Source organism: Squalius cephalus (genome assembly GCF_949319135.1).
Source record: "Squalius cephalus genome assembly, chromosome: 18".
Classification (NCBI taxonomy): domain Eukaryota; kingdom Metazoa; phylum Chordata; class Actinopteri; order Cypriniformes; family Leuciscidae; genus Squalius; species Squalius cephalus.
This window is the reverse complement of record NC_137139.1, coordinates 32,976,955-33,004,535: the sequence shown is the minus strand read 5'-3', so window position 1 is coordinate 33,004,535 and position 27,581 is coordinate 32,976,955. Positions and strand designations below refer to the sequence as shown.

General features: G+C 40.9%; 1 protein-coding gene across 3 annotated transcripts; it reads right to left on the bottom strand.

The window, feature by feature from the left end:
• Window positions 1-1,693: 1,693 nt before the first annotated feature.
• On the bottom strand, window positions 1,694-23,158 carry LOC307146164 (E3 ubiquitin-protein ligase TRIM39-like). 3 transcript variants are annotated; one of them, XM_079850035.1, is made up of 7 exons: window positions 23,050-23,158; window positions 18,474-19,071; window positions 9,679-9,774; window positions 9,325-9,558; window positions 6,299-6,446; window positions 5,961-5,987; window positions 1,694-5,835 (listed from the first exon to the last, which is right to left on the bottom strand). In XM_079850035.1, exons 2-7 carry the CDS (start codon window positions 19,026-19,028, stop codon window positions 5,297-5,299), a joined length of 1,599 nt encoding a protein of 532 aa, XP_079706161.1. In that variant the 5' UTR covers window positions 19,029-19,071; window positions 23,050-23,158; the 3' UTR covers window positions 1,694-5,296. The 3 variants fall into 3 exon arrangements, with proteins under 3 accessions (XP_079706161.1, XP_079706163.1, XP_079706162.1); XM_079850037.1 differs by having other exon boundaries at window positions 18,474-19,030; window positions 23,050-23,140; XM_079850036.1 differs by lacking the exon at window positions 23,050-23,158 and adding an exon at window positions 20,271-20,393 and having other exon boundaries at window positions 18,474-19,030.
• Between the last annotated feature and the right edge of the window lie 4,423 nt (window positions 23,159-27,581).

Genomic DNA, 27,581 nt, shown 5'->3' with positions numbered 1-27,581 from the left:
CACGAGTTACTATCTTGAGGCCACGAGATACTATCTTGAGGCCACGAGATACTACCTTGAGGCCACGAGTTACTACCTTGAGGCCACAAGTTACTATCTTGAGGACACGAGATACTATCTTGAGGCCACGAGTTACTATCTTGAGGCCACGAGTTACTACCTTGAGGCCACGAGATACTACCTTGAGGCCACGAGTTACTACCTTGAGGCCACGAGATACTACCTTGAGGCCACGAGTTACTATCTTGAGGCCACGAGTTACTACCTTGAGGCCACGAGTTACTATCTTGAGGACACGAGATACTATCTTGAGGCCACGAGTTACTATCTTGAGGCCACGAGATAGTATCTTGAGGCCACGAGTTACTATCTTGAGGCCACGAGATACTATCTTGAGGCCACGAGATAGTATCTTGAGGCCACGAGATACTATCTTGAGGCCACGAGATACTATCTTGAGGCCACGAGATAGTATCTTGAGGCCACGAGTTAGTATCTCGTGGCCTCAAGATAGTATCTTGAGGCCACGAGATAGTATCTTGAGGCCACGAGTTACTATCTTGAGGCCACGAGATACTATCTTGAGGCCACGAGTTACTATCTTGAGGCCACGAGTTACTATCTTGAGGCCACGAGATACTATCTTGAGGCCACGAGTTACTATCTTGAGGCCATGGGATACTATCTTGAGGCCACGAGTTACTATCTTGAGGCCACGGGATACTATCTTGAGGCCACGGGATACTATCTTGAGGCCACAAGATAGTTATAATTAATTTTTTTGACAAAGTGGGACTAGGGGGGCTCCGTACAAAAAGGCATGGAAAGCCAAGACAACTGCTGAAAACTTACAGTAATTAAAAAGCAATCCAGCCCCCTGTCAGTGGAAATTAATAACAGCTGGTTCAGTCCCAAATGATGGCCTACAAAAAGGTCTCATTGCCAAGGTGTCACACAAGACATCTCATGATGGGTAAAAGCAAAGAGCTGTCTCAAGACCTTCGCAACCTAATTGTTGCAAAACATAATGATGGCATTGGTTATAGGCGCCATTCTAAGCTTCTGAATGGTCCAGTGAGCACTTTTGGGGCCATAATACGGAAGTGGAAAGACAATAATTTCACCATAAATTTGCCTCGACCAGTGCTCCTCGCAAGATTTCTGACAGAGGAGTGAAAAGAATAATCAGAAGAGTTGTCTAAGAGCCAACACCAAGTTGTATGGTGTTTTTAGGGTAATGTGCACTGCCATTTCTCCTCCAAATATGGTGTGTATCTTGTATATATGTGTATTTATTTGGTGTCTATTTAATTCATTGTCTGAGTTTGAGAGGGGGGAAGCTGCATCATGTCGGCCTATTGTGCAAGCTTTTGAGTATGTCTGAGGTGAGACATGCTATTTATTCTTGTGGATGTGCCACTAAAGGCATTGTTTAGTGCCAAATTTGTTGCTCACAGCATTTTTTAAGTTGTAGTGTTGCCAAGTCTAATTTTCCGCGTAAGGAACAGAAGAATCGGTTTTAGAACAGGTTCATTGAAACGAACTGTCCAAAAGAACCGGCTCAAAAACCAATGGGAAAAAAGTGGGAAAAAAGCTGGATATATATACATGCTTTGCATCACAGAAATAATATATTTTTTAAGTATATTAAAATAGAAAACCATTATTTTAAATTGTAATAATTTTTGATCAAATAAATGCAGGATTGATGCACATAAGGGACTTCTTTAAAAAAAAAAAAGAAAAAAGTAATGTGTGTGCAAATTTTTGTCCAGTAGTACTATACTATTATACTATTGCTGCAAAATTATCAAAAATGTTAAAATAATAAAGTCACCATTTCGCGTGTTGTTGTCAGCCTACACTTCACATAATAGGCCTGTAGGCCTTGGCTTCATTTAACAAACTATGATAGTTTCATCAAATGGTAAACAGTGTATCAATATAGACTAAATACAAGTGACTTGAATACTATACTTACCATTAATGCTACTTTTGGTGCTGGTTTTGTGCAGTACTTTGTAGTCAATTAACATCCATTAGTTCAACGACGCAGATTCAGATCACTTCACAAATGTACATTTTCAAACGATTTATTTATAAATGACCGGAAAATTACCGCTCCACTTCACATTGTCCAATGAAATTTGAACTTGTGCCAGATGACGATTGGCCGGTGTATTATACATGACAAACAGGCTTCAATTAATTATGTAATATTTTAAAATATGTGATATGTGGATTTTTAATTGAATTGACTCACTACCTTTTATTATTGGGGGGAAAAAAGTTTAAAAATTGTTTGGTTTATATTTTTCCTGCCGTCGAGCCATATACTCACTGAAAGAACCACATTTGGCTCGAGAGCATCGGTTCCCGAGCAGACTATGGGATACCTACGTTTACACTAGTGCATTTTCATTTTAAAACGCAAAACCACAAACTACTCCGGAGTTTTAGACCCTCGAAAACAGAGACTGGCCCCGTCAGCCAAGACCGAAGCAAGACACGCAACGCAACCCAAAGAAACGAGTTATAGCAACGACACCTCAGACTGACAGAAACGTAAAAATAAACGTGAATTTAAGCTACTTTAGTTTTGTACACATTGTCATGTTAACTATAATCAACTGCATTTTGTTTTATTGACCACAATATTATCATTGATTTTGCTTAACAACTTAAAATATAACCTGAATGCACAATAAACTGGCTACAGTAAATGTATTTACATCTCGACAGAAAGGTGTTTGCAGGTTTTAATAAAATGTTATTTAATAACAATAGCCATAATAAGCATATTTCCAGTACGTTCCTCAGGCTTGCATAGTATAGGCTAGTCAACTCACTCATCAGACTCCTCGGTAATCCTCTGCAAACTTCAACAGTTGGTTGAACAGGTGTTGTGCCAAATTTCGACCCCCTGCCAAATTATTCCCCCCCCTTGTTGAAGTCAGTACCTGATTGCCTAATCCTAACCCCACAACTGATCCTAAACCTACCAATACTAGGGGGGTAATGATTTGGCAGGGGTCGAAATTCAGCACAACAATATGTGGACTGCACCTTTTGAAATGACAGAATATTTGCGCAATAATTTCCAAGCCGTTTAGTTTACAAGAAATATCAGTTATTCAGATGCTGCAGTTATTACAATATAAACCAAAAATAACAATATTTCACAAAAAGGGCTTTAGAAATCTCCTTACAAAATAACATGTAGAAACTCTGGAAAGTTTGAAAATTCAGTATATTATGTAGAATTTTACCGTATATTATTAAATCATATTATGTAAAATGTCATAGTAGATTTAAAAAGCAAAGTATAAATGAAAGCTAAAAGCAAACAAATCTTTCTGTTAATTAAAAAATATAGACTCGTAATAAATTGCCCATTCAAATGTAACCGTGGTTATTTGGTAAAACTTTAGTTTAGGGTCCAATTCTCACTATTATCTAGTTTCTTATTACCAGGATATTGGCTGTTTATTAGCACTTATAAAGCACATATGAATGCCTTAATCCATGCAATAAAACTTCACGTAGTGTAACAGCGCAGCGCTTCTGCAGGGCCGGCCCTGACCAATTTGCTGCCCTAGGCAAGATTTTACCTGGCGCCCCGTGCATCACAGCCCATTTCACCCTGTCATTGTGTTCATGATTTAGCATATATATATATATACACACACACACACACATTACAGCAGAACTGTTTCCAACACTCATAATAAATCATCATATTAGAATGATTTCTAAAGGATCATGTGATAGAGTAATGATGCTGAAAATTCAGCTTTGCATCACAGAAATAAATGATAATTTAAAGTATAATAAATTGAAAACAAATTATTTTAAATTGTAATAATATATCACAATATTACATTTTTTTCTGTATTTTTGATCAAATAAATGCAGGCTTGATGAGCAGAAGAAACTTCTTTCAAAAACATTAAAAATAGTAATGTTTCCAAACTTTTGGCCTGTACTGTATCCCCCCAAAACTGCACAACTGTAGAGTAAAACATTAATAAAAAAGTGATAATAAAAAAGCGTCTTAAAACTGACATGATTGTTACAAAATCACAGTCTGGGGACTCAGAACTCAGAACAACTGCTAACATTAAGTTTAAGGTAAAAATAACTGCCATGAAATTATAGTATCTTTCTCCTATGCAATAAATTGTTCATTCACTACATCACTTTACCTCTGTCTTTATCCTCTTCTCTTCTTTTTGGCACTGTATCTATCGCAGACTATGCTCATTTATAATGTGTCATGTAAATTCGGCCTTCCGTCACAATCAGGAAACTTTCACCGTGTCTAGAACTGGCGCGAGCTGCCAGGCCCGTTTCTACGAGCTGTGTGTTAACAAAAGCAGTGCTGTCTACATTGGATGCGGCGTCGGGCACGCTACACAACAAATTACCAACAACTGATCGCACGCGCGCTCTGTTTCTGACGCACTTCAAGCACTCGATGGGCGGGGGAAGATTGAAGAGCCGGACTTTTTTTTTTTTTGCTTTATTTGGTAGTATTTCGAATTAATGGTTTTAAAATAGTAGCCTATTATAAAAAAAAAAATGTAAAAAAAAAAAAAAAAATCACTCGTTCACTCATTCTGGCGCCCCTATGGATGAGTGGCGCCCTTAGCATTTGCCTATACCGCCTATGCCGCGGGCCGGCCCTGCGCTTCTGGGTTGAACTCACTCAGAGAAACACACAGAAGAAAATGAATAGTTGAATAAAGTCATTATTTTTGGGGGGGGGTTTGCGCACAAAATGTATTCTCGTCGCTTGATAAACTTAAGGTTGAGCCACTGTAGTCACTTGGACTATTTTAACGATGTCTTTACTAACTTTCTGGGCCGGCAAGTTTCGATCCCATAGAAGCCTATGGAGGAGTGAGACAGCTCTCAGATTTAATCAAAAATATCTTAATTTGTGTTCCGAAGATGAATGAAAGTCTTACGGGGTTGAAACTACATGAGGGAGAGTGATTACTGACAGAATTTTCATTTTTGGGTGAACTAACCCTTTAACAACTTACTAACTATTAATAAACAGTAATTAGAAATTTATTGTGGCAAAAGTTCTTAATAGTAAGAATTGAACCTTAATCTAAAGTGTGAACATATTTTTTTCACACAACATAACTCACAAATATTTAATTATAGTTGTGTTTTTTTTTTTTTTTTTTTTTTTTTTTTTTTGAGGGCCTGCAAATAGTTTTTTTTGCACTTGTACACATTTTGTCTATCACATTTTTATTTACATATTCTTAAAATATTGTTCATTTTAACAGACAGGAGTGATGATCAGTGGGTTTGAGTTTTTCCCTTCATCATTATTGCATGGGCTGAAATATGGATAGAGTTTGTCAGTGAAAGTCTGACCAGTGAAAGAGTAGATATGAGATCTGGACTCCACGTCATAAAAAGAGACCAGACCCTCCTCATAATCCACAAACACACCAACCTTCTCAGGTTTCTCTATCTGAGGAAATATAACCGCTGGATCATCACAAGCTATATGTTGATTCTCATTCATCAGAATCAGAGTCCAGACTCCATCCTCAGGTCTCAGTCTGATCTCCCCCTTCCTGTCAACGGATTCTCTGATCACTCCTAAAGTCCACTCAGTCTTTCCCTTCACCTGCACCTCATAGTAAAATCTCCCTGAACTGAATCCCTGCTTTGCCAGAACACGAAGACCCTGATTAAATCTCTTTGGGTTTTCTGGGACCTTCTGCTTAACATCTCCATGCCTGACTTGTTTTCCATCATCAGACAGGATGAGATATGGATTCGCTGAATCAGGATCCAGAGTCACATCCACTGAAAGAGATCAGACATTATCAATCAACTTCAGATCAAACTTTTTCAGACGGAGAGTAAATAATACAGATTATATAAAAAAGTATTGAAGTGTATTGAAGAAAATGGAGTTAGTCACACTGTACCTGCAAACTTCTGCACAAACTTCAACCCTGTGGACACAGATGACAATATAATCATAAATTATTCATAGAACTAATTTCAGTGAGTTTTTCTGTAATGGAAGCATCAGTGGTATGAAAATATTGCTCGTCCATTTGTTTGTAAAACATATGTGACAGAATCTGTTAACAGTAAATATACTTACAATAGAGGTCTAAGACTTTACAAGGTTAGTTGTTTTATTACATTTTTGAAATGGTCCTTTACAAACTGAACTTAAATTGGTTTTAACCCATAATATTACTTGAAAAATGTTCTTAGTTAATGACAAAAAAAACAACTGTATTTGATATTCACATACCAGTTTGACTGAGCTGTTCATTCAGTGTCTCATGAGTTTTCTTCAGATGAGTCAGGGCTCTATACAGAGAGTTCACATTCACATCAGAGTCAATCCTGATCTCAGTCCAGTTCTTGGTGTGTGGACGACTGTTCAGGGATGAGCTCATCTATAGCAGGATATAGAAGAATGTTAAATGTTAGTTTTATATTTATAGTTAATATGTTTATACATTACTTTTCAAACACAGTTAAATAATTTTTCAAATTTGACATTATTACCGTTTGAGATAAAATGTTCAAGCAGCTCATCATGTTTGTGAACAGAGAGTTTGGCTTATATACACAGGGAAATGACAATGCTAATGGGGAATAGGCTGAGTGCAATGATTAGTGACAAGGGACAGCTGAGTGCAATGAGGAAACAAGGATCGTGGGGAATGTAGTTCAGAATGTGACAGACACCGTGGGGAAGGAGGACATCTAGTGGTAACCAGGGAACACAAACCAGACACTGTGACATAACCTCCCCTCTACAGAGCGGCTACCAGACGCTCCAAGACGTGACAGACAAAACAAGAGTCCAGGCGGGAGGTGGACTGGTGGAGGATCAGGGGGAGGGATGGGGGCCAGGTCCATGGAGGGAAAACGGGGACAAGAGGTGACAGTTCATTTGGCGACCAGGGCGGAGACGACAGTCCATCGGGCGACCAGGGTGAAGCAGATGACCCATCGGGCGGCCAGGGCGGAGTGGGTCGTGCAAGCGGCCAGGGCTGAAACGACAGTCCATCGGGCGGCCAGGGCGGAGACTTTCCCTCGGGCGGCCAGGGCGGAGACGACCCCTCAGACGGCCATGGCACAGGAACCGACACGGCTCAGGAACAGACGCCACCGGCTCAGGAACAGGAACAGACGCCACCGGCTCAGGAACAGGAACAGACGGCACCGGCTCAGGAACAGAAACAGACGCCACCGGCTCAGGAACAGGAACAGATGCCACCGGCTCAGGAACAGACGCCACTGGCTCAGGAACAGACGCCACCGGCTCAGGAACAGACGCCACCGGCTCAGGAACAGACGCCGGCTTGGCGGTGGCCATCTTGTCCGAAGACACAGGTTCGGCGGCAGCCATTTTGTCCGAAGACACAGGCTCGGCAGACGTGACGTGAATAGTCTCTGTGGCAGCCATCTTGTCCGAAGACAATGGCCCGGCAGACGTGACGTGAACAGTCTCTGGATCAGCAGAAGTGATGTAAACTAGAGTTCTCAACGGGTCGGGTCGGCCCGACAAACCCGACGGGACCCGCGGGTTCAGGTCGAAAATATAAGCAAATGACTCGGGTCGGGTCGGACCTCGGGCTTAATCTTTTCCGCTCAGTAAAAAACAAAACAAACAAAAAAAACATTTATTAATCATCGCTGCTGTTCACCGTAAAGAAAGTCTGGCTGCTGCTGCGTGCAACATGCATCATGACGAGGGGCGGGCGGGGGCAGACCTGACGGCGCTGCGTGCACGCTTTTAGCCTGGAGAGAAGAAGATGGAGTTGGTGAAAAGTAAACTTGCCGCAGGTGAATTCACCGTCGCTACTACAGGAGTGGGAAAATCAGAGGTCTGGAAAGTTGTGTGTATTGTTTGTATTGTTAAAAGGCGTGAACATTAAAGGTTGATTTGAATTCCCGTCTGCTGGTCATGATAATACGTGTATGAGAGAGAAAAAAAAATTATCGTCGGGCCGCGGGCCGGGTTCGGGCAGATAATTCATGTTCATGTGTCGGGTTACATCGGGTCCGGGCTTTAAAAGCCACGGGCCGGGTCGGGTCGGGTTGTAATTTTCAGGCCCGTTGAGAACTCTAATGTGAACAGTCTCTGTGGCGGCCATCTTGTCCGAAGACACAGGCTCGGCAGACGTGACGTGAACAGTCTCTGGATCAGCAGACGTGATGGATCGCTGGGGTGGCGCAGGCAGTGCGAGCAGCTCGGGCGGTGCCGGCAGAGCAGGACGCCTGGGCGGCGCGGGCAGAGCAAGACGCCTGGGGGGTGCTGGCAGAGCAAGACGCCTGGGCGGTGCAGGCAGAGCAAGACGCCTGGGCGGTGCGTCAGGGACGGCAGTCACCTCCAGGATGGTCTCTGTGTTATGAGCCACCGGACTCGGGACCACCGGACTCGGGACCACCGGAACTGGGACCACCGGACTTGGAACCACCGGAACTGGGACCACCGGAACAAGGTCCACCGGAATAAGGTTCACCGGGACAGTCACGGAGGGATGTTTCCTTCCCCTCCTCCGTTTCGGAACCACCGGAACTGGGACCACCGGAACTGAGACCACCGGAACAATCACGGAGGAGGTCTTCCTTCTCCTCCTCTGTTTCGGGTGGCGATGTACAGGCTCTGAGCTGAACGGGACCTGCGGCGAATGGAACTCTGATCTGTTGACCGCCATAGCCTCCTCGGTCTGACGGGTCCATAATGCCAGGCATTGAAAGATGTTCATTCGAGCAGGGACCTCTTCTACTGGCGAATTCCATTTCCGCTGCCTCCTCTCTGTCCTCGTGGTTGGAGAAGCGCCACGGAAATCTATACCGCTGGATCTCTGCTTTGACGGAGTTGTTCTGTCAAGGAACACACTTGGGAAACAGAGAGATCCATGAACTGTTTTTTTAATATCAGGGCAATCCAACTCCTAGTCATCCATGCAAGGGTCAAAATCCATCATAGCAGTCCAAATACAACAGAAACAAACAAGAACAGAGCAGAAACGCAGAACAGAAGTGTTGTGACGACTCCGTGACAAACACTAAAACAGACAGGCTTATATACACAGGGAAATGACAATGCTAATGGGGAATAGGCTGAGTGCAATGATTAGTGACAAGGGACAGCTGAGTGCAATGAGGAAACAAGGATCGTGGGGAATGTAGTTCAGAATGTGACAGACACCGTGGGGAAGGAGGACATCTAGTGCTAACCAGGGAACACAAACCAGACACTGTGACAGTTTGTCCTGTAATATTGTACATATTGACTGATGACAGATGTTAACAGACCTGTATGAGATGGAGATGATCTTCAATGTGTGAGAGCTGCTCCAGCTCAGTGTTTCTCCTCTTCAGCTCAGTGATTTCCTGATGCAGCTCTTTAATGAGATCTTCAGCCTGTTTCTCTGCTGCTTTCTGCTGTTCCTCCATCATCTTCAGCTGATCAGACTGACATCTCTCAATGGAGCGAATCAGATCAGTGAAGAGCTCAACACTGGTGGATTTCTCTTTCTCTGTGTTACTCTGATGAATGAGATCAAATATGTCCGTCTATTAAGTTTTATCTTTTTAATTGATAACCTTTATTAAGCAGAATGAAATATAATGCATTATCAATTTTGCAATGTTTTAACTTCCACTCACCTTTCTCAGCTCTACTGAGTGCTGGATCTCTTGAATCTTATTTATTCTGTCCTGGATCATCTGATGAACGTCAGTTTGTCTCTTAGCCAGATGATTCTACATACAGTGAAAAACAAATAACTTTATCCTTTGAAAAAAAATCTTATTAAAAGTGGCTGGAAATGTCTTTGAGGATAACATTCTTAAAAAGATGACAAAATCAGCTTTTAGCAGATTTATAATAATAAAAAACAATTGACAGTTTAAAGGTAGGGTAGTCAATTTCAGAGAGGCTAGCAAGCAAGCTAAGTTTTGAAAAGCATAAGATCCCACCCTGCCTTCAGAGAGTCTCCACAGCGTCACAAGAGACGGCGTTAATTTACCTCATGTATCAGAGCACATAACATTACAATAATGAACATAAACTAGCGTTTCCCAACCGCGAGAGCAGGGGTGCCGTGTAAAAACTCCTTCAAACATTTTAAAATTGCAAAAAAAAAAAACCATATATATATAAATATATATTATATATATCCGTCTTGCCGCGTATTCACATAAACACATCGGTTATGTCCGTGCGTTCAACGGTAACGCATGCTATTAGGCCTAATGGTTTTCAACATTTTTAACATTTTAAATGTTTAACGCAATTAACGCAGCATCCGTTTTTTCTGTTATCTTTTGGCTAGCGTTACATTATATTGTAGAGGTGGAACCTCTGGATTGTCCGGATAGTCCTTGAAGACTGGTGACTCTGGTAAGAGAGTAAGGGCTTGGAGAGATACATTAAATATTTTTTTTTATATGTTGGGCACATAAATAACATGTGTTTATGTGTGTGTGTGGTTTTTCTTCACGAACGCACACTGCTTTAAAATTCATGCAAATGCTTTTAAACCATTTAAGCGCGTCAAGACAAAAAAGAACACGCTGTCTATGAATGTAGGCTACTGCTGACACACAGGACAAGCCATGATCGACCTCTCTTTCGGGCTTGAACGAATAATAACACATAGTTATGCCAAAATGTCAGTTTTGTTGAGTATCCTCATAAGAGCAGTCTTAAATTAGTTAAAGTCTTAAATGAACATAAAGAATTGTGAGAAAATGGGACGTGAGATCCACATGTGCAGCACTGAGAGCAGAATCAAAGAACATAGGTAACAGAGAAAATTACTCACTGCTCTTGACTAAAGAACGCTTGTAGCTTTAATAAGGATTAATCTATATTTAATTTATAATTTATGCAGTGAAGACTGTAAAGTGTTTGATAACTATTAAATTGTGTATTTCCTACCTGTTAGACAGGTATAGGAAGGGCACAGGTAACTGTGACATTTATTATAGGCTTATGTGAAGATTGTTTTAAGTTCACTTAAATTAAAAGTTGTGATATTTTAGGATGCCCCTCATTGAACTGCCACCTTATTGTGGTGGAGGGGTTTGAGTACCCGAACGATCCTAGGAGCTATGCTGTCCAGGGCTATATGCCCCTGGTAGGGTCTCCCAAGGCAAACAGGTCCTATGTGACAGGTCAGACTAAGAGTGGTTCATAAGCCCATTATGAAGAAGAAAAAACCAAGGACCGAGACATCGCCCGGCATGGCGTAGCCGGGGCTCCACCCTGGAGCTAGGCCTGGGGTTGAGGCTCAGCCCAAACAAGTGACTGGGGGCCCCCCTCCCATGGGGTCACCACCTGCAGGAGGGACCGTAAAGGGTCGGTGCATAGTGGATCGGGCGGCAGTCGAAGGCCGGGGCCCATACGACCCGATCTCTGGACACGGAAACTGGCTTCAGGGACGTGGAACGTCACCTCGCTGGTGGGGAAGGAGCCTGAGCTTGTGCAGGAGGTTGAGAGGTACTGACTAGAGATAGTCGGGATCACCTCCACGCACGGCTTGGGCTCTGGAACCACACTCCTTGAGAGGGGCTGGACTCTCTACCACTCTGAAGTTGCCCATGGTGAGATGTGGCGGGCTGGTGTGGGTTTGCTTATTGCTCAGACTGGGGACTCCATCGTTCTACTGGGGGACTTAAACGCCCATGTGGGTAGCGACGGTGACACCTGGAGGGGCGTGATTGGGAGGAACGGCCCCTCTGATCTGAACCCGAGTGGTGTTCTGTTATTGGACTTCTGTGCTAGTCACAGCTTGTCCATAACGAACACCATGTTCAAGCATGGTGCAAGGGTGTCCATCAGTGCACGTGGCACCAGGACACCCTAGGCCGGAGGTTGATGATCGACTAGGTCGTTTCATCCGGGAGGGGCGGAGCTGTCAACTGATCACCATCTGGTGGTGAGTTGGATCTGATGGCGGGGGAGGAAGCTGGATAGACTCGGCAGACCCAAACGTACTGTGAGGGTCTGTTAGGAATGTTTGGCCGAGTCCCCTGTCAGAGAGATCTTCAACTCCCACCTCCGGCGGAGCTTCGACCGGACCCAGAGGGAGTCTGGAGATATTGAGTCCGAGTGGACCATGTTCTCCACCTCCATTATCAATGCGGCCGCTCGGAGCTGTGGCTGTCAGGTCTCCGGTGCCGGTGCCGGTGCTAGTGCTCCGAACCCGGTGGTGGACGGGAAGTAAGGGACGCCATCAAGCTTAAGAAGGAGTCCTATCGGGCCTGGCTGGCTTGTGGGACTCCTGAGGCAGCTTATGGGTACTGGCAGGCCAAGCGGACTACAGCCCGGGTGGTTGTGGAGGCAAAAAATAGGGCTTGGGAGGAGTTCGGTGAGGCCATTGAGAAGGACTATCGGTTGGCCTCGAAGAGATACTGGCAAACCGTCCGGCGCCTCAGGAGGAGGAAGCAGTGCCCTACCAACACTATTTACAGTGGAGGTGGGCAGATGTTGACCTCAACTGGGGATATCATCAAACGGTGAAAGGAATACTTCAAGGATCTCCTCAATCCCACTGACACGCCTTCCATTGAGAAAGCAGAGGCCAAGGGCTTGGAGGTGGACTCGTCCATGATCCAAGCTAAAGTCACCAAGGTAGTCAAGAAGCTCCTCGGTGGCAAGGCACCGGGGGTGGATGAGATCCGCCCTGAGTACCTAAAGTCTCTGGATGTTGTCTTGGCAGACACGCCTCTGCAACATCGCATGGCGGTCGGGGACAGTACCTCTGGACTGGCAGACCGGGGTGCTGGTCCCTCTTTTTAAGAAGGGGAACCGGGGGGCGTGTTCCAACTACAGGGGGATCACACTTCTCAGCCTCCCCGGGAAAGTCTATGCCAGGGTACTGGAGTGGAGAATTCAGCCGATAGTAGAACCTCGGATTCTGGAGGAACAGTGCGGTTTTCATCCCGGTCGTGGAACACTGGACCAGCTCTATACCCTCTCCAGGGTGCTCCCTTAGAGATTGGGCACTCGGGAGGAGCTCAGAGTAGAGCTGAGGTGGCTCGGGCATCTGTTCCGGATGCCTCCTGGATGCTTTCCCGGGAGGTGTTCCGGGCGCATCCCACCGGGAGGAGACCTCATCTCATCTGGCCTGGGAACGCCTCAGTATCCCTGCGGAAGAGCTGGAGGAAGTGTGGAAGTCTGGGCGTCTGCTGCCCACATGACCCGGCCCCGGATAAGCGGAAGAAGATGGTATGGTATGGTATATTTTTGGAGCCTAATGTTAAAATGACTAACTTTCAATTATACTGTAATGTTTAATGGGGATTTAAAATTGGAAAAATAAAATAGAAGACATCAGTAGCAGTATTGGTATCAGTGATACTGGCCTTCATTCATAAAAAGATGCCATTAAACAATTATTTCAAATATACTGCCTTTATGTTGTTTCTACATTAATTTGGAGATTATCTGTGAAATTATTACATTATAAAATACATCAAAAACTTAAATTAAAAACAAGCTATCTTGTGCAATTACAACAAAATTATCCCAATATAAGACTCAAATATATTGAGTGAGCAAAGATTTAGGTGAGATTTACAATGGTATTTGAGCAAAGCTTAAATACGAATAAAAGCATTACTTAAATGTCATCATAAAAAGTGATCTCTTTAGAAGAAATGACTGATTCCTAGACTTTTAATGGATGGACAAAAAAAAGACAATATTAAAAATATCTATATGACAGTAGGCGGTTCTACCCTGTGGATTTAAAATCAATACATTTCAAGGTAGCGTATCAAAGTAGTATGATGACAAAACTTTTCGCAAATTTTCAACGGGTGCTGTGACTGAAAAAAGGTTGGGAAACACTGACGTAAACAACTAACCAAGCGGCAACCTGCCTATCTCTCTCTCGAAACCAACACGGAAGTGACTTAAACTGCAATTCATCGACTGGCTGCTAGAAACAGGCTGCAAAAGAGAGTCAATCCCATAGACCCCCATGTTAAAGTGCCCAACTTTACAGCAGAAAAAAAAATGTGTTTACAGCCTGGAACAAAAAATGGTTTTGGTCTATATAGCTAATTTTGCTATCTGCAAATATTTGTTATCTGCTAATAACTGTGAGGGGAGTGATTTTTTTTATAACTCATCCATTTAAATTATATTAAGCCTTAACCTGTTAAGCTGCAACCCCACTTTTGAAAAATCCCCAGAAATGACATACCCAAACTGAAACAGATACAGTTCATGAACCCTTTGTACTAAAAGCACAAGTATGGTCTCATTTGAAAGCTGACACCTGGCAGTTTATTGTAAATGTAGAATTAATTATTATCATAATGACAAAAATTGTTATAAATAGCTTCAAAGTTTTGTAAAGTTATTAGAAATTAATTTTTATGAAACATCCTCATGAAAATAAAATTGAAGTTGGCACTGGAGCAATCTAGAAATGCACTACAGCTAAAGCCACATGTCTAAACATTTTATGTTTAAAATCTGAAGATAAGTCCAAAACTCTGTATTTAGTTAAATGTTTTTCAAGACCATGTCATGTGACTTTATTTTGATTTGACTCTAAGATGCTTCTGATGTTTATTGTCATCTTCTAACCATCTATCCAGTATATTGTCTCTATTGTTTTGTGGTGCAAACGAGCCCCATTCAGTCTCAGTCTCCCCCTGCACACATTCACACCTCTCCAGACTGGTTATGGCTCGAAATATGCATTTCTTTTGTCTGCATTATAGTTACTAACGACTGGCTATTCACAGGGTTTCAGTCCCTAATTTATTTTCTCAAAGTTCACCTCACATTTTAAATAAAGAATAAAGAACATTCTTGAATAAAGAAACTTTCAGTAAGCATTCAAAAAAACATAAAAGTATAACTTCTAGGTTGCAGGTGCACCTAGGGCTAGCTAGCATGTTAGCTTAGCACACCATCAATACACGACCATTTATGAGATTAAAACCATGTTTGTGCTCCAAACTTACTTTTATAACGCAAGTGGAGTATTTTAAATAATCTTCTGTGATCTAATTTGGCTTCAGATAAAAAAATCAGACAGAAAATATACTATTGTATACTGTTCTGCACAATGATAGTCTATATAGATTAGCATTACATTATAAATATAATCTATTATTATGAAAATACCTGGCATGTCTTGAAAAACACAGGTAACTCAAATATCATTGCAATCATGTTTATTATCTTCAAAACATCTGTATCTGCATTTTACAGCGCGAACTCTGTAGCTTTGTGTGTATCAGTGACGTCCTGGAATGTCACATGATCATGGCTCTTCTTCATGTTCTATATATGGACAATTATTGTGCATATAGCGCCCTCAGGCTGTTGGTATGGATTGAAAACACAGTATCAGAGTATCCAATCGCTCATAATGATTACATCGACGCATTTGGGTATAAATTCAATAAATATTATTCCTGTCTATATAAATATGATGTGAATCTATGAGAATATATCAATATTTCTCCAAATCTGCACATTTTTGAGCTAAAGCCCTGAGGGACGTTGTTTTGTGTATCGCTGTCATGACGACAGCACGGGAGTTTTTTATGAATGGAACAGGCTGACGCGCATAATTCATATTAAAGGTATCGACTCATTTTTTCATTTCATAACTCCTGACACAAATTAAGAAATAACTGTCGCTATAAGTTTCTCAGAATACAATAGTGGTCAAATACTGAAACTTGAGTCTTATATCTTTTTAATGATGTATAGTTTGTCGAAGTATAACATTAAATCTGATAGTAACTTTGAGCTATATATAAAAAAAAAAAAACGCTTCAGTGCGCCGACGCACTGGTGAGGCTTAACAGGTTAAAGTTCTACATAATTAAGGGTGTGATGCAGCTATCACTACTAGCCATTTGTCTGTTAGCGCTACGTTACCTCAACTAATCCCGCCTTTTTGCCCATTTTCGGTTACCCGGGAGTGACGCGCTACCCAGATGGCTCTGGCCACTTTGGGCTTAAAAATGCTCTTCAGAAACCTACGGGTGACGTCACGGACACTACATCCATATTTTTTTATAGTCTATGCAACTAACAGAGCTCCTACTTGTATCACCTGACTGCTGCAGATTAATTTTGGCGTTGATAGTGTTGAAATAGAAATGCATTAATCCAAGTCTGAGGACGTAAACAGCTCCGGGTGGAACGTCATGGGTTGCCATCTCTTAATTACGTCATTAAGTCTGATGATCCCAAGTCCAGTGCTCACAGCACTTCAGAGTCTGGTGGTCCCAAATCCAGAGTCTTCAGTAATCATGGACGCTGCACCTGACACTACAAAGGTGGTCCTTAAGCGTTTAAGTCTGGCTTCTAGGATGGCTGACCTACCGTTGATGTCAGGGCGAGCAGTTGGCATCTCAGTGGTCCTGACATCGTCTTTGTGTCCATTGCAAAAGATGTGGTGGTCGTCTGCTGTGCTGTGGGGATTTTCAGACCTGTCTGCTCTGCTGTGGTGCTCATCTGCTCCGTCGTAGTAGTCTAGCTCCACTAAGATGGTCTTCAAACCAGCAACGCCTCATCCCCCCAGGTTCGCCACCTCCCTCCCGGATTTATGTATCTGTTAGAGGAGCATCTGGAATCCGCTCCTTAATGATATGTGCACACCAAAAGTTAATTTAATTATTTGCACGAGTAGTTTACAAAGTCATTGCCAAGACGCAAATAGATGTGAATTCGAGCCGGGTGATGCGAATGACGCGAATTGTGATACTCACCTCAATCATGTCTTCCGCACAAGTTGAAAAATTTCAACTCGATCGGAAAATTCTCAAGATGCGTTTTCGCACAAGCCAATCAGTGAAGAGCTTATTGACACATTTGTGCACTGGGCACCTGTCATCCTCAAGTAGCGCTAGAAGTGGCTGTCATCCACGCACAGTTCCTGGAGAAGACAGTGAAATTCACAGAGTTGTGTGCTGTGAACTCAGACACGTTGGTGTTTGGCTTTCCGGTGTATTTGGGACTTCCACATCAGGTACAGAGCAGCAATAGTAGTTATCTCCATGGTTGATGACAGAAAAAATGGAAAAAAAGCAATAATGTTGTTCTTGATGTGCGTGAATACACTCCTCATCGCGCAATGTTTTTATTTACGCGAGTGATGAGAAAAACAAGAAACATCCCACGAGTAATCTAGAGCAAGTAACGCGATGCGAATGTTTGCTTTGCTTTTGGTTTGCACACACCATAAGGGGGAGGCTATGTCACCTCCACCAGCTGGAGTTACCTTAATCTCCACCAGAGGTCACTCCTATTGACTCCTTCTGACTCCGTCCTTTGTATGAGACGTTAAAATGGTCCTGGACTCTCTGTGGTCATTAAAAATTCCAGGATGTCCTTTGGAAAAAAGTAGGGGTGTAACCCTGGCATCCTGGCCAAATTTGCCCATTGGCCACTGTCCATCATGGCCTCCTAATCATCTCCATATATACTGATTGGCTTCATCACTGTCTCCTCTCCACCAATAAGCTGTGGTGTGTGGTGGGTGTTCTGGCGCAATATGGCTGCCGTCGCATTATCCAGGTGGATGCTACACATTTGTGGTGGCTAAGGAGATTCCCCCCTTCCATATTTAAAGCGCTTTGAGTATCCAGAAATATATAAAATATATATTATTATAATTTTCCATTATGAACTTAATTTCCCAGTATCCATTGTCTGTTCTCATGATTGTGTGATTTTGTTCAGCTGTGTGTGATTACCCTTGTCAAAGTCTGCCTTAAATAGGCCTGTGTTTTCATTCTCAGTTTGTGTAGTCTTGTTTTGTGTTACACTGCTATTCTAAGCACCTGTAACCTGGTTTACCTTGTCTTGGTCTAGTTCTTCTTCCCATTGTCGTCAATATCCTTGTTTGCCTGTGTTTTTTAACTCTATTGTATGTATGGATTGTTTGCTCTATGGTTTTGACCCTATTCCTGTTATATGGATTACGATTCTGGATTGTCTCAATACTGCTGCATTTGGATCTTCAATCCAAGTCTCGGAGTAGTTTGTGACACACCATGCATCATATCTCATTGTTTTGGTTATATCTCATTATATGGTCTCATTATTGAGTGCACTCATTCAATCCCACAATGCACCACAATAACGAGTGTACAACCGGTGTACGCTCAATGGCTAGGGAATACCCATAATGCACTGTGATGTCTATATTCAAATCGCTGTACAGGTAACTTCAAGTTAAATTATATTAAACGTACTTTAAAAAATTGAGTTAAATCTCATATAACTTAAAAAAAGTTGACATTTCTTAATTTATTTTGATAATTGATTTTGATTTCAAGTGTTGATTTCAACACTTCATTAAAAAAAAAAAGTTACATTCTTACTGTTCAAAAATAACCAGGAATAGCCAATGTTGTCGTCCTTATAAGGTTATAAAGCTTATAAAGGTTTAAGTGTTTTGTCTGTATCTCTTTACCTTCTTTTCTCGACTCTCCTCCTCAATAGGAACAGTGTTGTGAGTCCTGTGTTCTCCTTCAGTACAGAACAGACAAACACACGTCTGGTCATCTCTGCAGAACAGCTCCAGAGGTCTCTCGTGTTTCTGGCATATATAATCCTCCAGATTTTCCACAGCGTTGATCAGTGTGTGTTTCTTTAGACGTGGGACACTGAGATGAGGCTCCAGATGAGTCTCACAATAAGAGTTTTGACACATCAGGCAGGTCTTCACTGCTTTCTGCTTTCTTTCACCACAGAAGTCACAGAACACTTCAGATTCTCCTAGATTGAGCTTCTCCTTAAAGTGATGCACAACCTCTCTGAGTGTTGTATTAATCTTGAGATCAGGTCTTCTGCTGAATGTTTCTTTACAGAGTGGACAGAAGCAGGTCTGTGTGTCCGTCCAGCACTTGATCAGGCAGGTTCTGCAGAAGTTGTGTCCACATGGAGTGGTGACTGGATCAGTGGACAATTCCAGACAGATGGAGCACTGGAGTTCCTCATTTAGTGCTAGACCACTGGAGGATGCCATGACTGAAAAGATAAGTAATGATGACAATATATCATCTAAATTGCTGAAGAGAGCAACTTTCATAATACAAGTTGTATGTAATTTAGTTAGTGTTCTAAAATGAAAATTAGCCCATGATTTACTCACCCTGAAAACATCCTAGGTGTATATGGCATTCTTCTTTCAGACGAATGCAATCAGAGTTATATTAAAAAATGTCCTATCTCTTCCAAGCTTGATAATGGGAGTTAATGGTAATGATAACTAATGATAATGGGAGTTCCCTTTCAAGGTCACTACCAGTTACGACGTGACGACGAATGGGGTTTCGCTTAGAAAGCCTATCACCTTCGAGAATACAAAACTAGCCAATGGCAAGAAAATGCCATGAGTCTGCAGAATTTTCATAGCGTAATTCATATTTACATATTGTTGTGGCTGAGGAATGAAAACGATTCATGGCAAAAATAATAATATTGTGATCTGACAGCCCTGTCATTAGATTAAAGGTCTTAGTAATTATTTCTGGTCTATTTGTGAACAATAAATCTATTTTAGTTTCAGACCGATTAGTTATTCTTGTGGGTTGTTCAATTAACTGTGTAAGATTAAAATAGTCTTTTCTATTAGTTTTTTCTAATAGTTTTTTCTTCCACCCTTATCACTCCAATTGACATTTAAGTCCCCCATCAATATAACCTCTTTGTTAAAATACAAACTGTGAAGGAGGTTTTTTAACTGATCACAGAACTCAGATTTTGCTGAGGGTTTTCGATATAGACAGATTAAACTAAATGCCATTTTAGCTGAAAGTGAGATGTTGACACCAACACATTCAATATCAGTTTCCCTAGAGCCATTCAATTTGTTTGCAATTAATAGTACTTTTCACATATAATAAAACTCCCCCTCCCTTCCCATGGTCTCTGTCTTTCCTAAAAACATCATATCCTGGCATTACAATAAGGGCCTCCGGGGAGGAACGAGTTAACAAAGTCTCTATCAGTCCAACAAAATCAATATTAGAATTTACAAGCAAGTTTTCCAGTTGTTCGCGTTTGGTTTCCATACTCCGAATATTTAAATGTCCACCAAACAACCCTTTAACTTTGCATCGAGACGTCCCACACAGTTCCAGCCTGATTAAGCGTTTGGAAAAACTTTGTGATGCGATGTTTTTTCAACACGGGATTCCTAGATCTAATTGAAGGCATAGTCAATGTTAGACCTACACATAGCGATCCGGTATGTTTCGGGACTCACCAATGAAGAAGTAATATTCCGCTCTCGCAACGAGATGACCTCCTTCACACTGCCGCTGGAGTTTGTCGAGCTAAACACAGCCCTCAGCTGTAGACGCTTCGTGTTCCCTTTACGCAATACCATCAGAAATGAATACGAGCAAGAAGCACAACTGGATGTACGGGAAGCCAAAAGGTTAAAAAAAGTATTGTAATTTTTCCGAAACTTTTTTTTTTTTTCTTTTGAAGAAAGTTTTTCCCCATCTGTCAATTCAATCCAGCTTATTTATTTTCAAATTTAAAACGTATTAACGATTTCAATGCAATGTTTATAAGGTTCTGAAGGCCCAATGAAAGAAATAGGTCAATTTAAACTGAAATTGCAGTATAGGTTATTGTTGATGTTCTAGTTGCTGGCAAGTAAATTATAAGAAGGCGAGTCCATGGACAAGTATGGGCTTTTTGTTTGTATCAAGTCTTGGTATATCACTATACCTCACTCCTGTCTGAGGAATTATCTTGAGTTATCTCCACTGTCTAGAATAATTATAATTTAGAATAGATTACTTAGCATAAATTTTGAAATTGGAGGAATGTCTGCGAATGACATATTTATGGTATTTTTTATGCCAAATGGGTATAAGCCTTGAGTTTTATAGCTAATGATTTCTTCATACATTTTGGATCCATTGTTGGAATGTGCCCGCAAGAATAGAAATTCAGGAGACAATGTTGTGTGGTCATCTCCCCAATTTATAACACCATTTATTAACTTGAATAATTGATTGATTTAATTAGTGCCCTCTGCATTTTTATGTTAATTAATTATGATTTACATAATTATGCATAAGTATGATTTATATAATTATGGAAATTAAAATTACAGAATTAATTATGATTAAAATGTTATGTTGCACCCATGTATCTTGCATGTGAAATTTTTTAAAGAAGGTAATAATAGCAATATATGGTTTTATTCATATTATAATTTTTTTCATACAGGGAACATAAATTGTGTCACCTGAAAATGTGTTTCCCTTGTGACAATAATATGAGGAACTCTTTTTCTCATGTGTATTGTGGTGACATTGAACATATTATTAATTCATTTTGTATACTGTTTACAAAGTTGTATATCATAAATCTGTCATCTCTGACGTTTTGCAATCTTTATGAGTAATAATAAGACAATAATATGAGGCATTGAGTTTTGACGTCAACACGGAAAGATATAAAGGCAATTTGTATGGGCAAATTCAACTCAGACATTCAGACATAATACAAAAACTAAGAACAAGTGCAAGATTAATTCAATTCACATTTTCATCTTATTCATCTTATTATGCTGCAGTGTAGCAAGACATTTAAATGCTGCACCAATACTTTTTCGCTTACAGTACATCCAGCTGAGCTTTGATGCATCTGCTACGCATGTTGTCATTAGACACGCCTCGTTGAGGGGGAACAGGAATTCCGGTGGGGAACAGGAATTCCGGTAGGGAACAAAATCGACTGCTTCACCGGGCCAGTGGCCAACACCCCCTCAGAAGACTCCATGACCGCCCGCGCAGCCCAGGGCCAACGGCCACCGACGGCGTCATCCGCGCCAACTAAGCTTGTTTTAAAGGGTAAAGGTGCTTTATTTGGCCTATACTGCTATACGCGCAAACACACACACACACACACACACACACACACACACAAACACAAGCTATGTAGGGGGGGTTGGGAGAAATGCACCCCCTAGAAAGTTTGTGCATATGTGCATTTCAAGACATTTAAGGCCAAAAAAGTTATTTACAAAATAGCTTGAATACCATGTCAGTGGGCAGTAGCCTATATTATTTATCAGTACCTTCTCTCTCCTCATCTCGATCAATCTTTCTTTTTCTCTCAGTCTCCTGATCTTGCCCTGTTTATTTCCCTCCTAAAGCTGAACTTTGACTGATAGTCTTTTTGATTTTCGTCTGTCAGTGAAGAAAGTAAACATAGGGTCAACTGATATTTAATCTATTTTTTATTAATCATTTTCTTAGACGAGTTAATTTACTCAAGGCTACGAGCGCTTGGTATTCATTCACAATATTTACACATTCATTATTAATCTTATGCATAGTATGATGAAAACTGCTTCGTTAAAGGTACAATATGGAAGGGGGTCGTTCAAACTTCCCAAACCCCCCCTGTCTACGGGCATGTGTCTCTGGGAGCCACAGTACAGCAAATGTAACCAGTTTTTACAACACCATTTTATACAATCCTGAAAAGGTTTTTTATATATACATATATGTATATATATATATATATATATATATATATATATATATATATATATATATATATATATATGTATATATATATATATATATATATATATATGTATATATATATATATGTATATATATATATATATATATATATATATATATATATATATATATATATATACATGTATGTATGTATGTATGTGTGTATATATATATATATATATATATATATAAAGGAAAACACAGAAATGGGTGAAAGTGTAATTTTTCAAACAAATAACCCACTAAACAAACATCTGTAAACACCAGGTTTCATTTTTGTTTAATGGACTTGTGACTTTTACTAGGAAAAACATAATTCCGATTTTTCTTTCGTTCATTCTGTCACCAGTCTAAGAACTTCCTGGTTCTAAAGTCTCTAAAGTGTGACTTTTGATTTACAGCCAAAAAATAACAGTACTTTTACCAACAATCTGATGCCGCTTCCAAATGCAACTAAACTACTGAACTAGCTCTTATATTTCCATCTCTTACCTGTGAGTGAATATCAGAATATCAGATCTGGTTGTTAATTTCAGAGTTTCTGAAAAGAGATGTTGTTTGAGGAAGCTTCCAGTTCATCTGTTTAGTTTCACTTTTACTTGAGTCTTTACACACCTGCAGTGATGTCATATCTCCGCCTATAATCATAAATATGGACCAGTTCCTCATTCATCCCTGCTGAGTGTGTAAATGGTGTAAGAAACTTTTAGAATATCAAGTTACAGTTTACACATTTGCAGCTTGATAGAAACAACACACTAAACATGTTTCACAGTGAAATCTCCTGTGATTTCCTGGTTCTTGTACAAAGGTAAAACAATACAAATTTATAAAGCCATTTGAAAAGAAGCAAAAAAATTAAATTATGTAAAAAGTCTAATTTTTCATAAGTTTACATGCATGTCAGTTATTCTTATAGTTATCAGATAATTAAAGTTTCTTTGATGTGGTTTTTATCTTTTTATGACATTCGTCCGCTTTGTCAGTACATGTTACATGAAAGATGGTTTCAAATCACTCAAGAGTTGCTTTTAAAGTCACTTGCTTTACTTACAATGCTTAACATTACAGTATATCCAAAATCAAACAATTTTCTTTGTTCAACAGTTTTCTTTACAGTATTTATTTTGTTACTGTAAAGTGGCATTACCGACAAATGCTCTTCCTTCACAGCATACAGACCTGACTAATCAATAATAAAACTCATTTTCCATCAACTATTTTCATTATCAGTTTTTATAAGTCATTGCAGTCATAATTCTGAATGCAGTCATATTATATTTATTATTAGGGCAAGTGATTGAAAACTATTTAATATATGTATATTGTGTATAATTTATTGTTATGTTTATTTAATGTGTATTGATATAAAATGACAACATTTTATAACTTTAAAACGAGTTTACATGGATAGAACTTTACAGGGTTAGTTGTGTTATTACATTTTTTAAACAGTGCGGTCCTTTACAAACGGAGCTTAAATTGGATTTAACCCATTTTCTTAGTTAATGGCAAAAAAAATCTACTGTATTCGATATTCACATACCAGTTTGACAGAGTTTTTCATCTAGTGACTGTAAAACTGTAAAAGGCGGCTGCGGTTTGTTTGCTGTTTTGTTGTCTGAAATCGACCCCTATCCCCTTAAATAGGGCACTATTAGAGTCGCTGTCCGTACGGACCAGTACGTGCTTGTCTAGTAGCGGCTGTTTGAAGCAGTCCAGCGCAAGACGTACTGCTATCAACTCAAGGCACTTGATGTGCCAATCCAGTTGGGGTCCCGTCCAAATAACCAAAGCTGTACATGGCACCCCAGCCAGTGGTGGTAGCACCCGTGAAAACAACAGCATGCCTGGACACTTGGATTGAACCGAAACGCAAGGTCCGACCACGGGCTGAAGGTTTGGTGACAGGCCGGGGTGATTTTCACACCCATCTCGGGACTCGCCCGTGAAGCCAGTGCAGAAGCGGTCTCATATGAAGCAACCCAAGCAGCGTCACTGTGGCTGTGGATGCCATATGCCCCAGGAGCCTCTGAAAAACTTTCAGTGGGTCCACTGTCCTGCTATTGAGTGAATTCAAGCAGTTTAACGCCAACTGAGCATGTTCCTCTGTGAGGCGTGCTGTGACCGAGTCCATAACCATGCCAAGAAAAGAGATCCTCTGCACGGGGGGAGAGTTCGCACTTTTCCCAGTTGACCGGAAGCCCAAACTGGCCGAGGTGACTGAGCACCATGTTCCCTGTGTTCACACAACTGCTCTCGCGACTGGACCAGAATGAGCCGTTCGTCGAGGTAGTTGAGGATTCGAACGCCGTGTTCTCTCATAGGAAAATTACCTTTGTGAAGATGCAAGATTTCAGGGACAGCCCGAAGGGAAGGACTTTGAACTGAAATGCCGACCCTCGAACACAAAGCCAAAGAACGGTCTGTGTCGAGGGAGAATAGAGACATGATAGTATGCGTCCTTCAGGTCAATCGCTGCAAAACAATCTCAGTGACGAATGCATTTGAAAATGGGAGTTTGTGAAGGGCCCGATTCAAAACTTGTAGGTCCAATATTGGCCGTAACCCACCGCCTTTCTTGGGTACAATGAAGCAAGGGCTGTAGAAGCCTGACTTCATATTGGCTGGAGGGACCGGCTCGATCCCATCCTTCGCCAGTTGGACTGCAATCTCCGCCCGTAAGACAGGAGCATCACTGGCCAGCATGAGGTGAACTGGATGCCCCTGAACTTGTGGAGATGCCGGGCGAACTGAATCGTGTAGCAGAGTCTGATGGTCCGAATGAGCCAGCGAGATGGGCTGGGGTAGAGGGTCCCGAAAAACTCACGAGTTTCGGGTAGGGTTCGGGTCAAATTTTGTGTGTGTACAATCTACAAATAACAGCAATGAAGGGGTGACACTCTAAAATATCAAGAGTGCAAAATATACACAACCCCCCCCCCCCCCCCTAACACATAGCAAGTTTTTTTTTGCAAATTTTTGCCAAATAAAATCAGCAATGCAGTTAAAAATGGACAGCAAAGAAGAGGTTACACTCTAAAAAAGTAGAGTAGAAAACAAACACTCACTCAAACACACACAAAACTACATTGTAAAATGACACACAGTTGTTTTATTGTTGTCATTAATGCCATGTTCCCTTGTCTCCCTTCAGCTAAGACTATTCCCTGGACTCTGCTGTATAAGGAGTACATGAATCATCTGGTGGATCAGGGCGCTCTGATGCTCACGGTCACCGGACGGGTCAATCAGACCAAACAGATTCTGGCCACACAGTTCAACTTCAGACTGCGCACACCAGACCTCATTATCACTGTAAGCCAATTAGACACTAATCGTTATTTGTGATGTATAACGAGCACAAAACATGTTTACATGTTATTGCATTTTGGTTCCATCTATAAAGTGTCATAATATCTGTGCACTATATGAGGTCATATGATGTTTAAGTGAGAAACTTAATTTGTTCTCTCTATCAAGATCACGTTCCAGAACCCGCCGTCACAAGTGTTGAATAAAGTTTTGTTCCATATACTGTAGAGGGATTGGGAATGCAGTGTCAGAAAGATCACGTGTGGGTAAGACTTTCAGTGTTTAACTGCAGTTTAATTTCAGCTGTGACGTGTTCATGCATTTTAGATTTGCTTAAAAACATAATTGTACTTCATTAAATATATTTAAAGAGTGAAAAGCTTCCAGAGAGTTGATATTGTCTTAGTGTCTGTCAGTGATGTGGAGAAGCTTGCGACGGTTACACTGATGGAGAAGTTTGTTCCCACCGTCTCCGGCTCTCAGAAGCTCCTGGCATCGATGGACTGCCGTCTGCTCACTCAGGTGCACGGATTCACTGATATTGTGCTCAAACCAAAGTCAAAAACACTGGCATTGTGAAGCCTTCTAATGCTCTCGCTTCTCTTGAAGAATATGTACTACATTGATTCAGTATTTTCATTCACAACAGCTGTAAGTCAACATAAAGATCCATGTGTATTTGCATAATTAGAAAGCTGTTTAGTTAATACACAATATCAGTTTTGAACACTTGTCTTTATTCAGATGCTGCAGTTATTACAATATAAACCAAAAATCACAATATTTCACAAGCAAACCAGTGTTCACAGCTGTAGACGAGAGAGAAAATGGCTTCAGAGATTTCTTTACAAAATAACATGTACCATGTTCGGAAATTTTGTATATTATGTAGAATTTCACAACATAATATTAAATCATAATATGTAAAATGTCAAAGTAGATTTGAAAAGCAAAAGCAAAGTATTAATAAAAGTTAAAAGCAAACAAATACCTGTAATTGTGTCAATTAGAAAATATAGACTCAGAAACATACAGTGGGGCAAAAAAGTATTTAGTCAGCCACCAATTGTGCAAGTTCTCCCACTTAAAAAGACGAGAGAGGCCTGTAATTTTCATCACAGGTATACCTCAACTATGAGAGGCAAAATGAGAAAAAAAAAAAATCCAGAAAATCACTGTTTGATTTTTAAAGAATTTATTTGCAAATTATGGTGGAAAATAAGTATTTGGTCAATAACAAAAGTTCATCTCAATACTTTGTTGTATACCCTTTGTTGGCAATGACAGAGGTCAAACGTTTTCTGTAAGTCTTCACAAGGTTTTCACACACTGTTGCTGGTATTTTGGCCCATTCCTCCATGCAGATCTCCTCTAGAGCAGTGATGTTTTGGGGCTGTCGCTGGGCAACAGATTTTCTATGGGGTTGAGATCTGGAGACTGGCTAGGCCACTCCAGGACCTTGAAATGCTTCTTACGAAGCCACTCCTTCGTTGCCCGGGCGGTGTGTTTGGGATCATTGTCATGCTGAAAGACCCAGCCACGTTTCATCTGCAATGCCCTTGTTGATGGAAGGAGGTTTTGACTCAAAATCTCACGATACATGGCCCCATTCATTCTTTCCTTTACACGGATCAGTCGTCCTGGTCCCTTTACAGAAAAACAGCCCCAAAGCATGATGTTTCCACCCCCATGCTTCACAGTAGGTATGG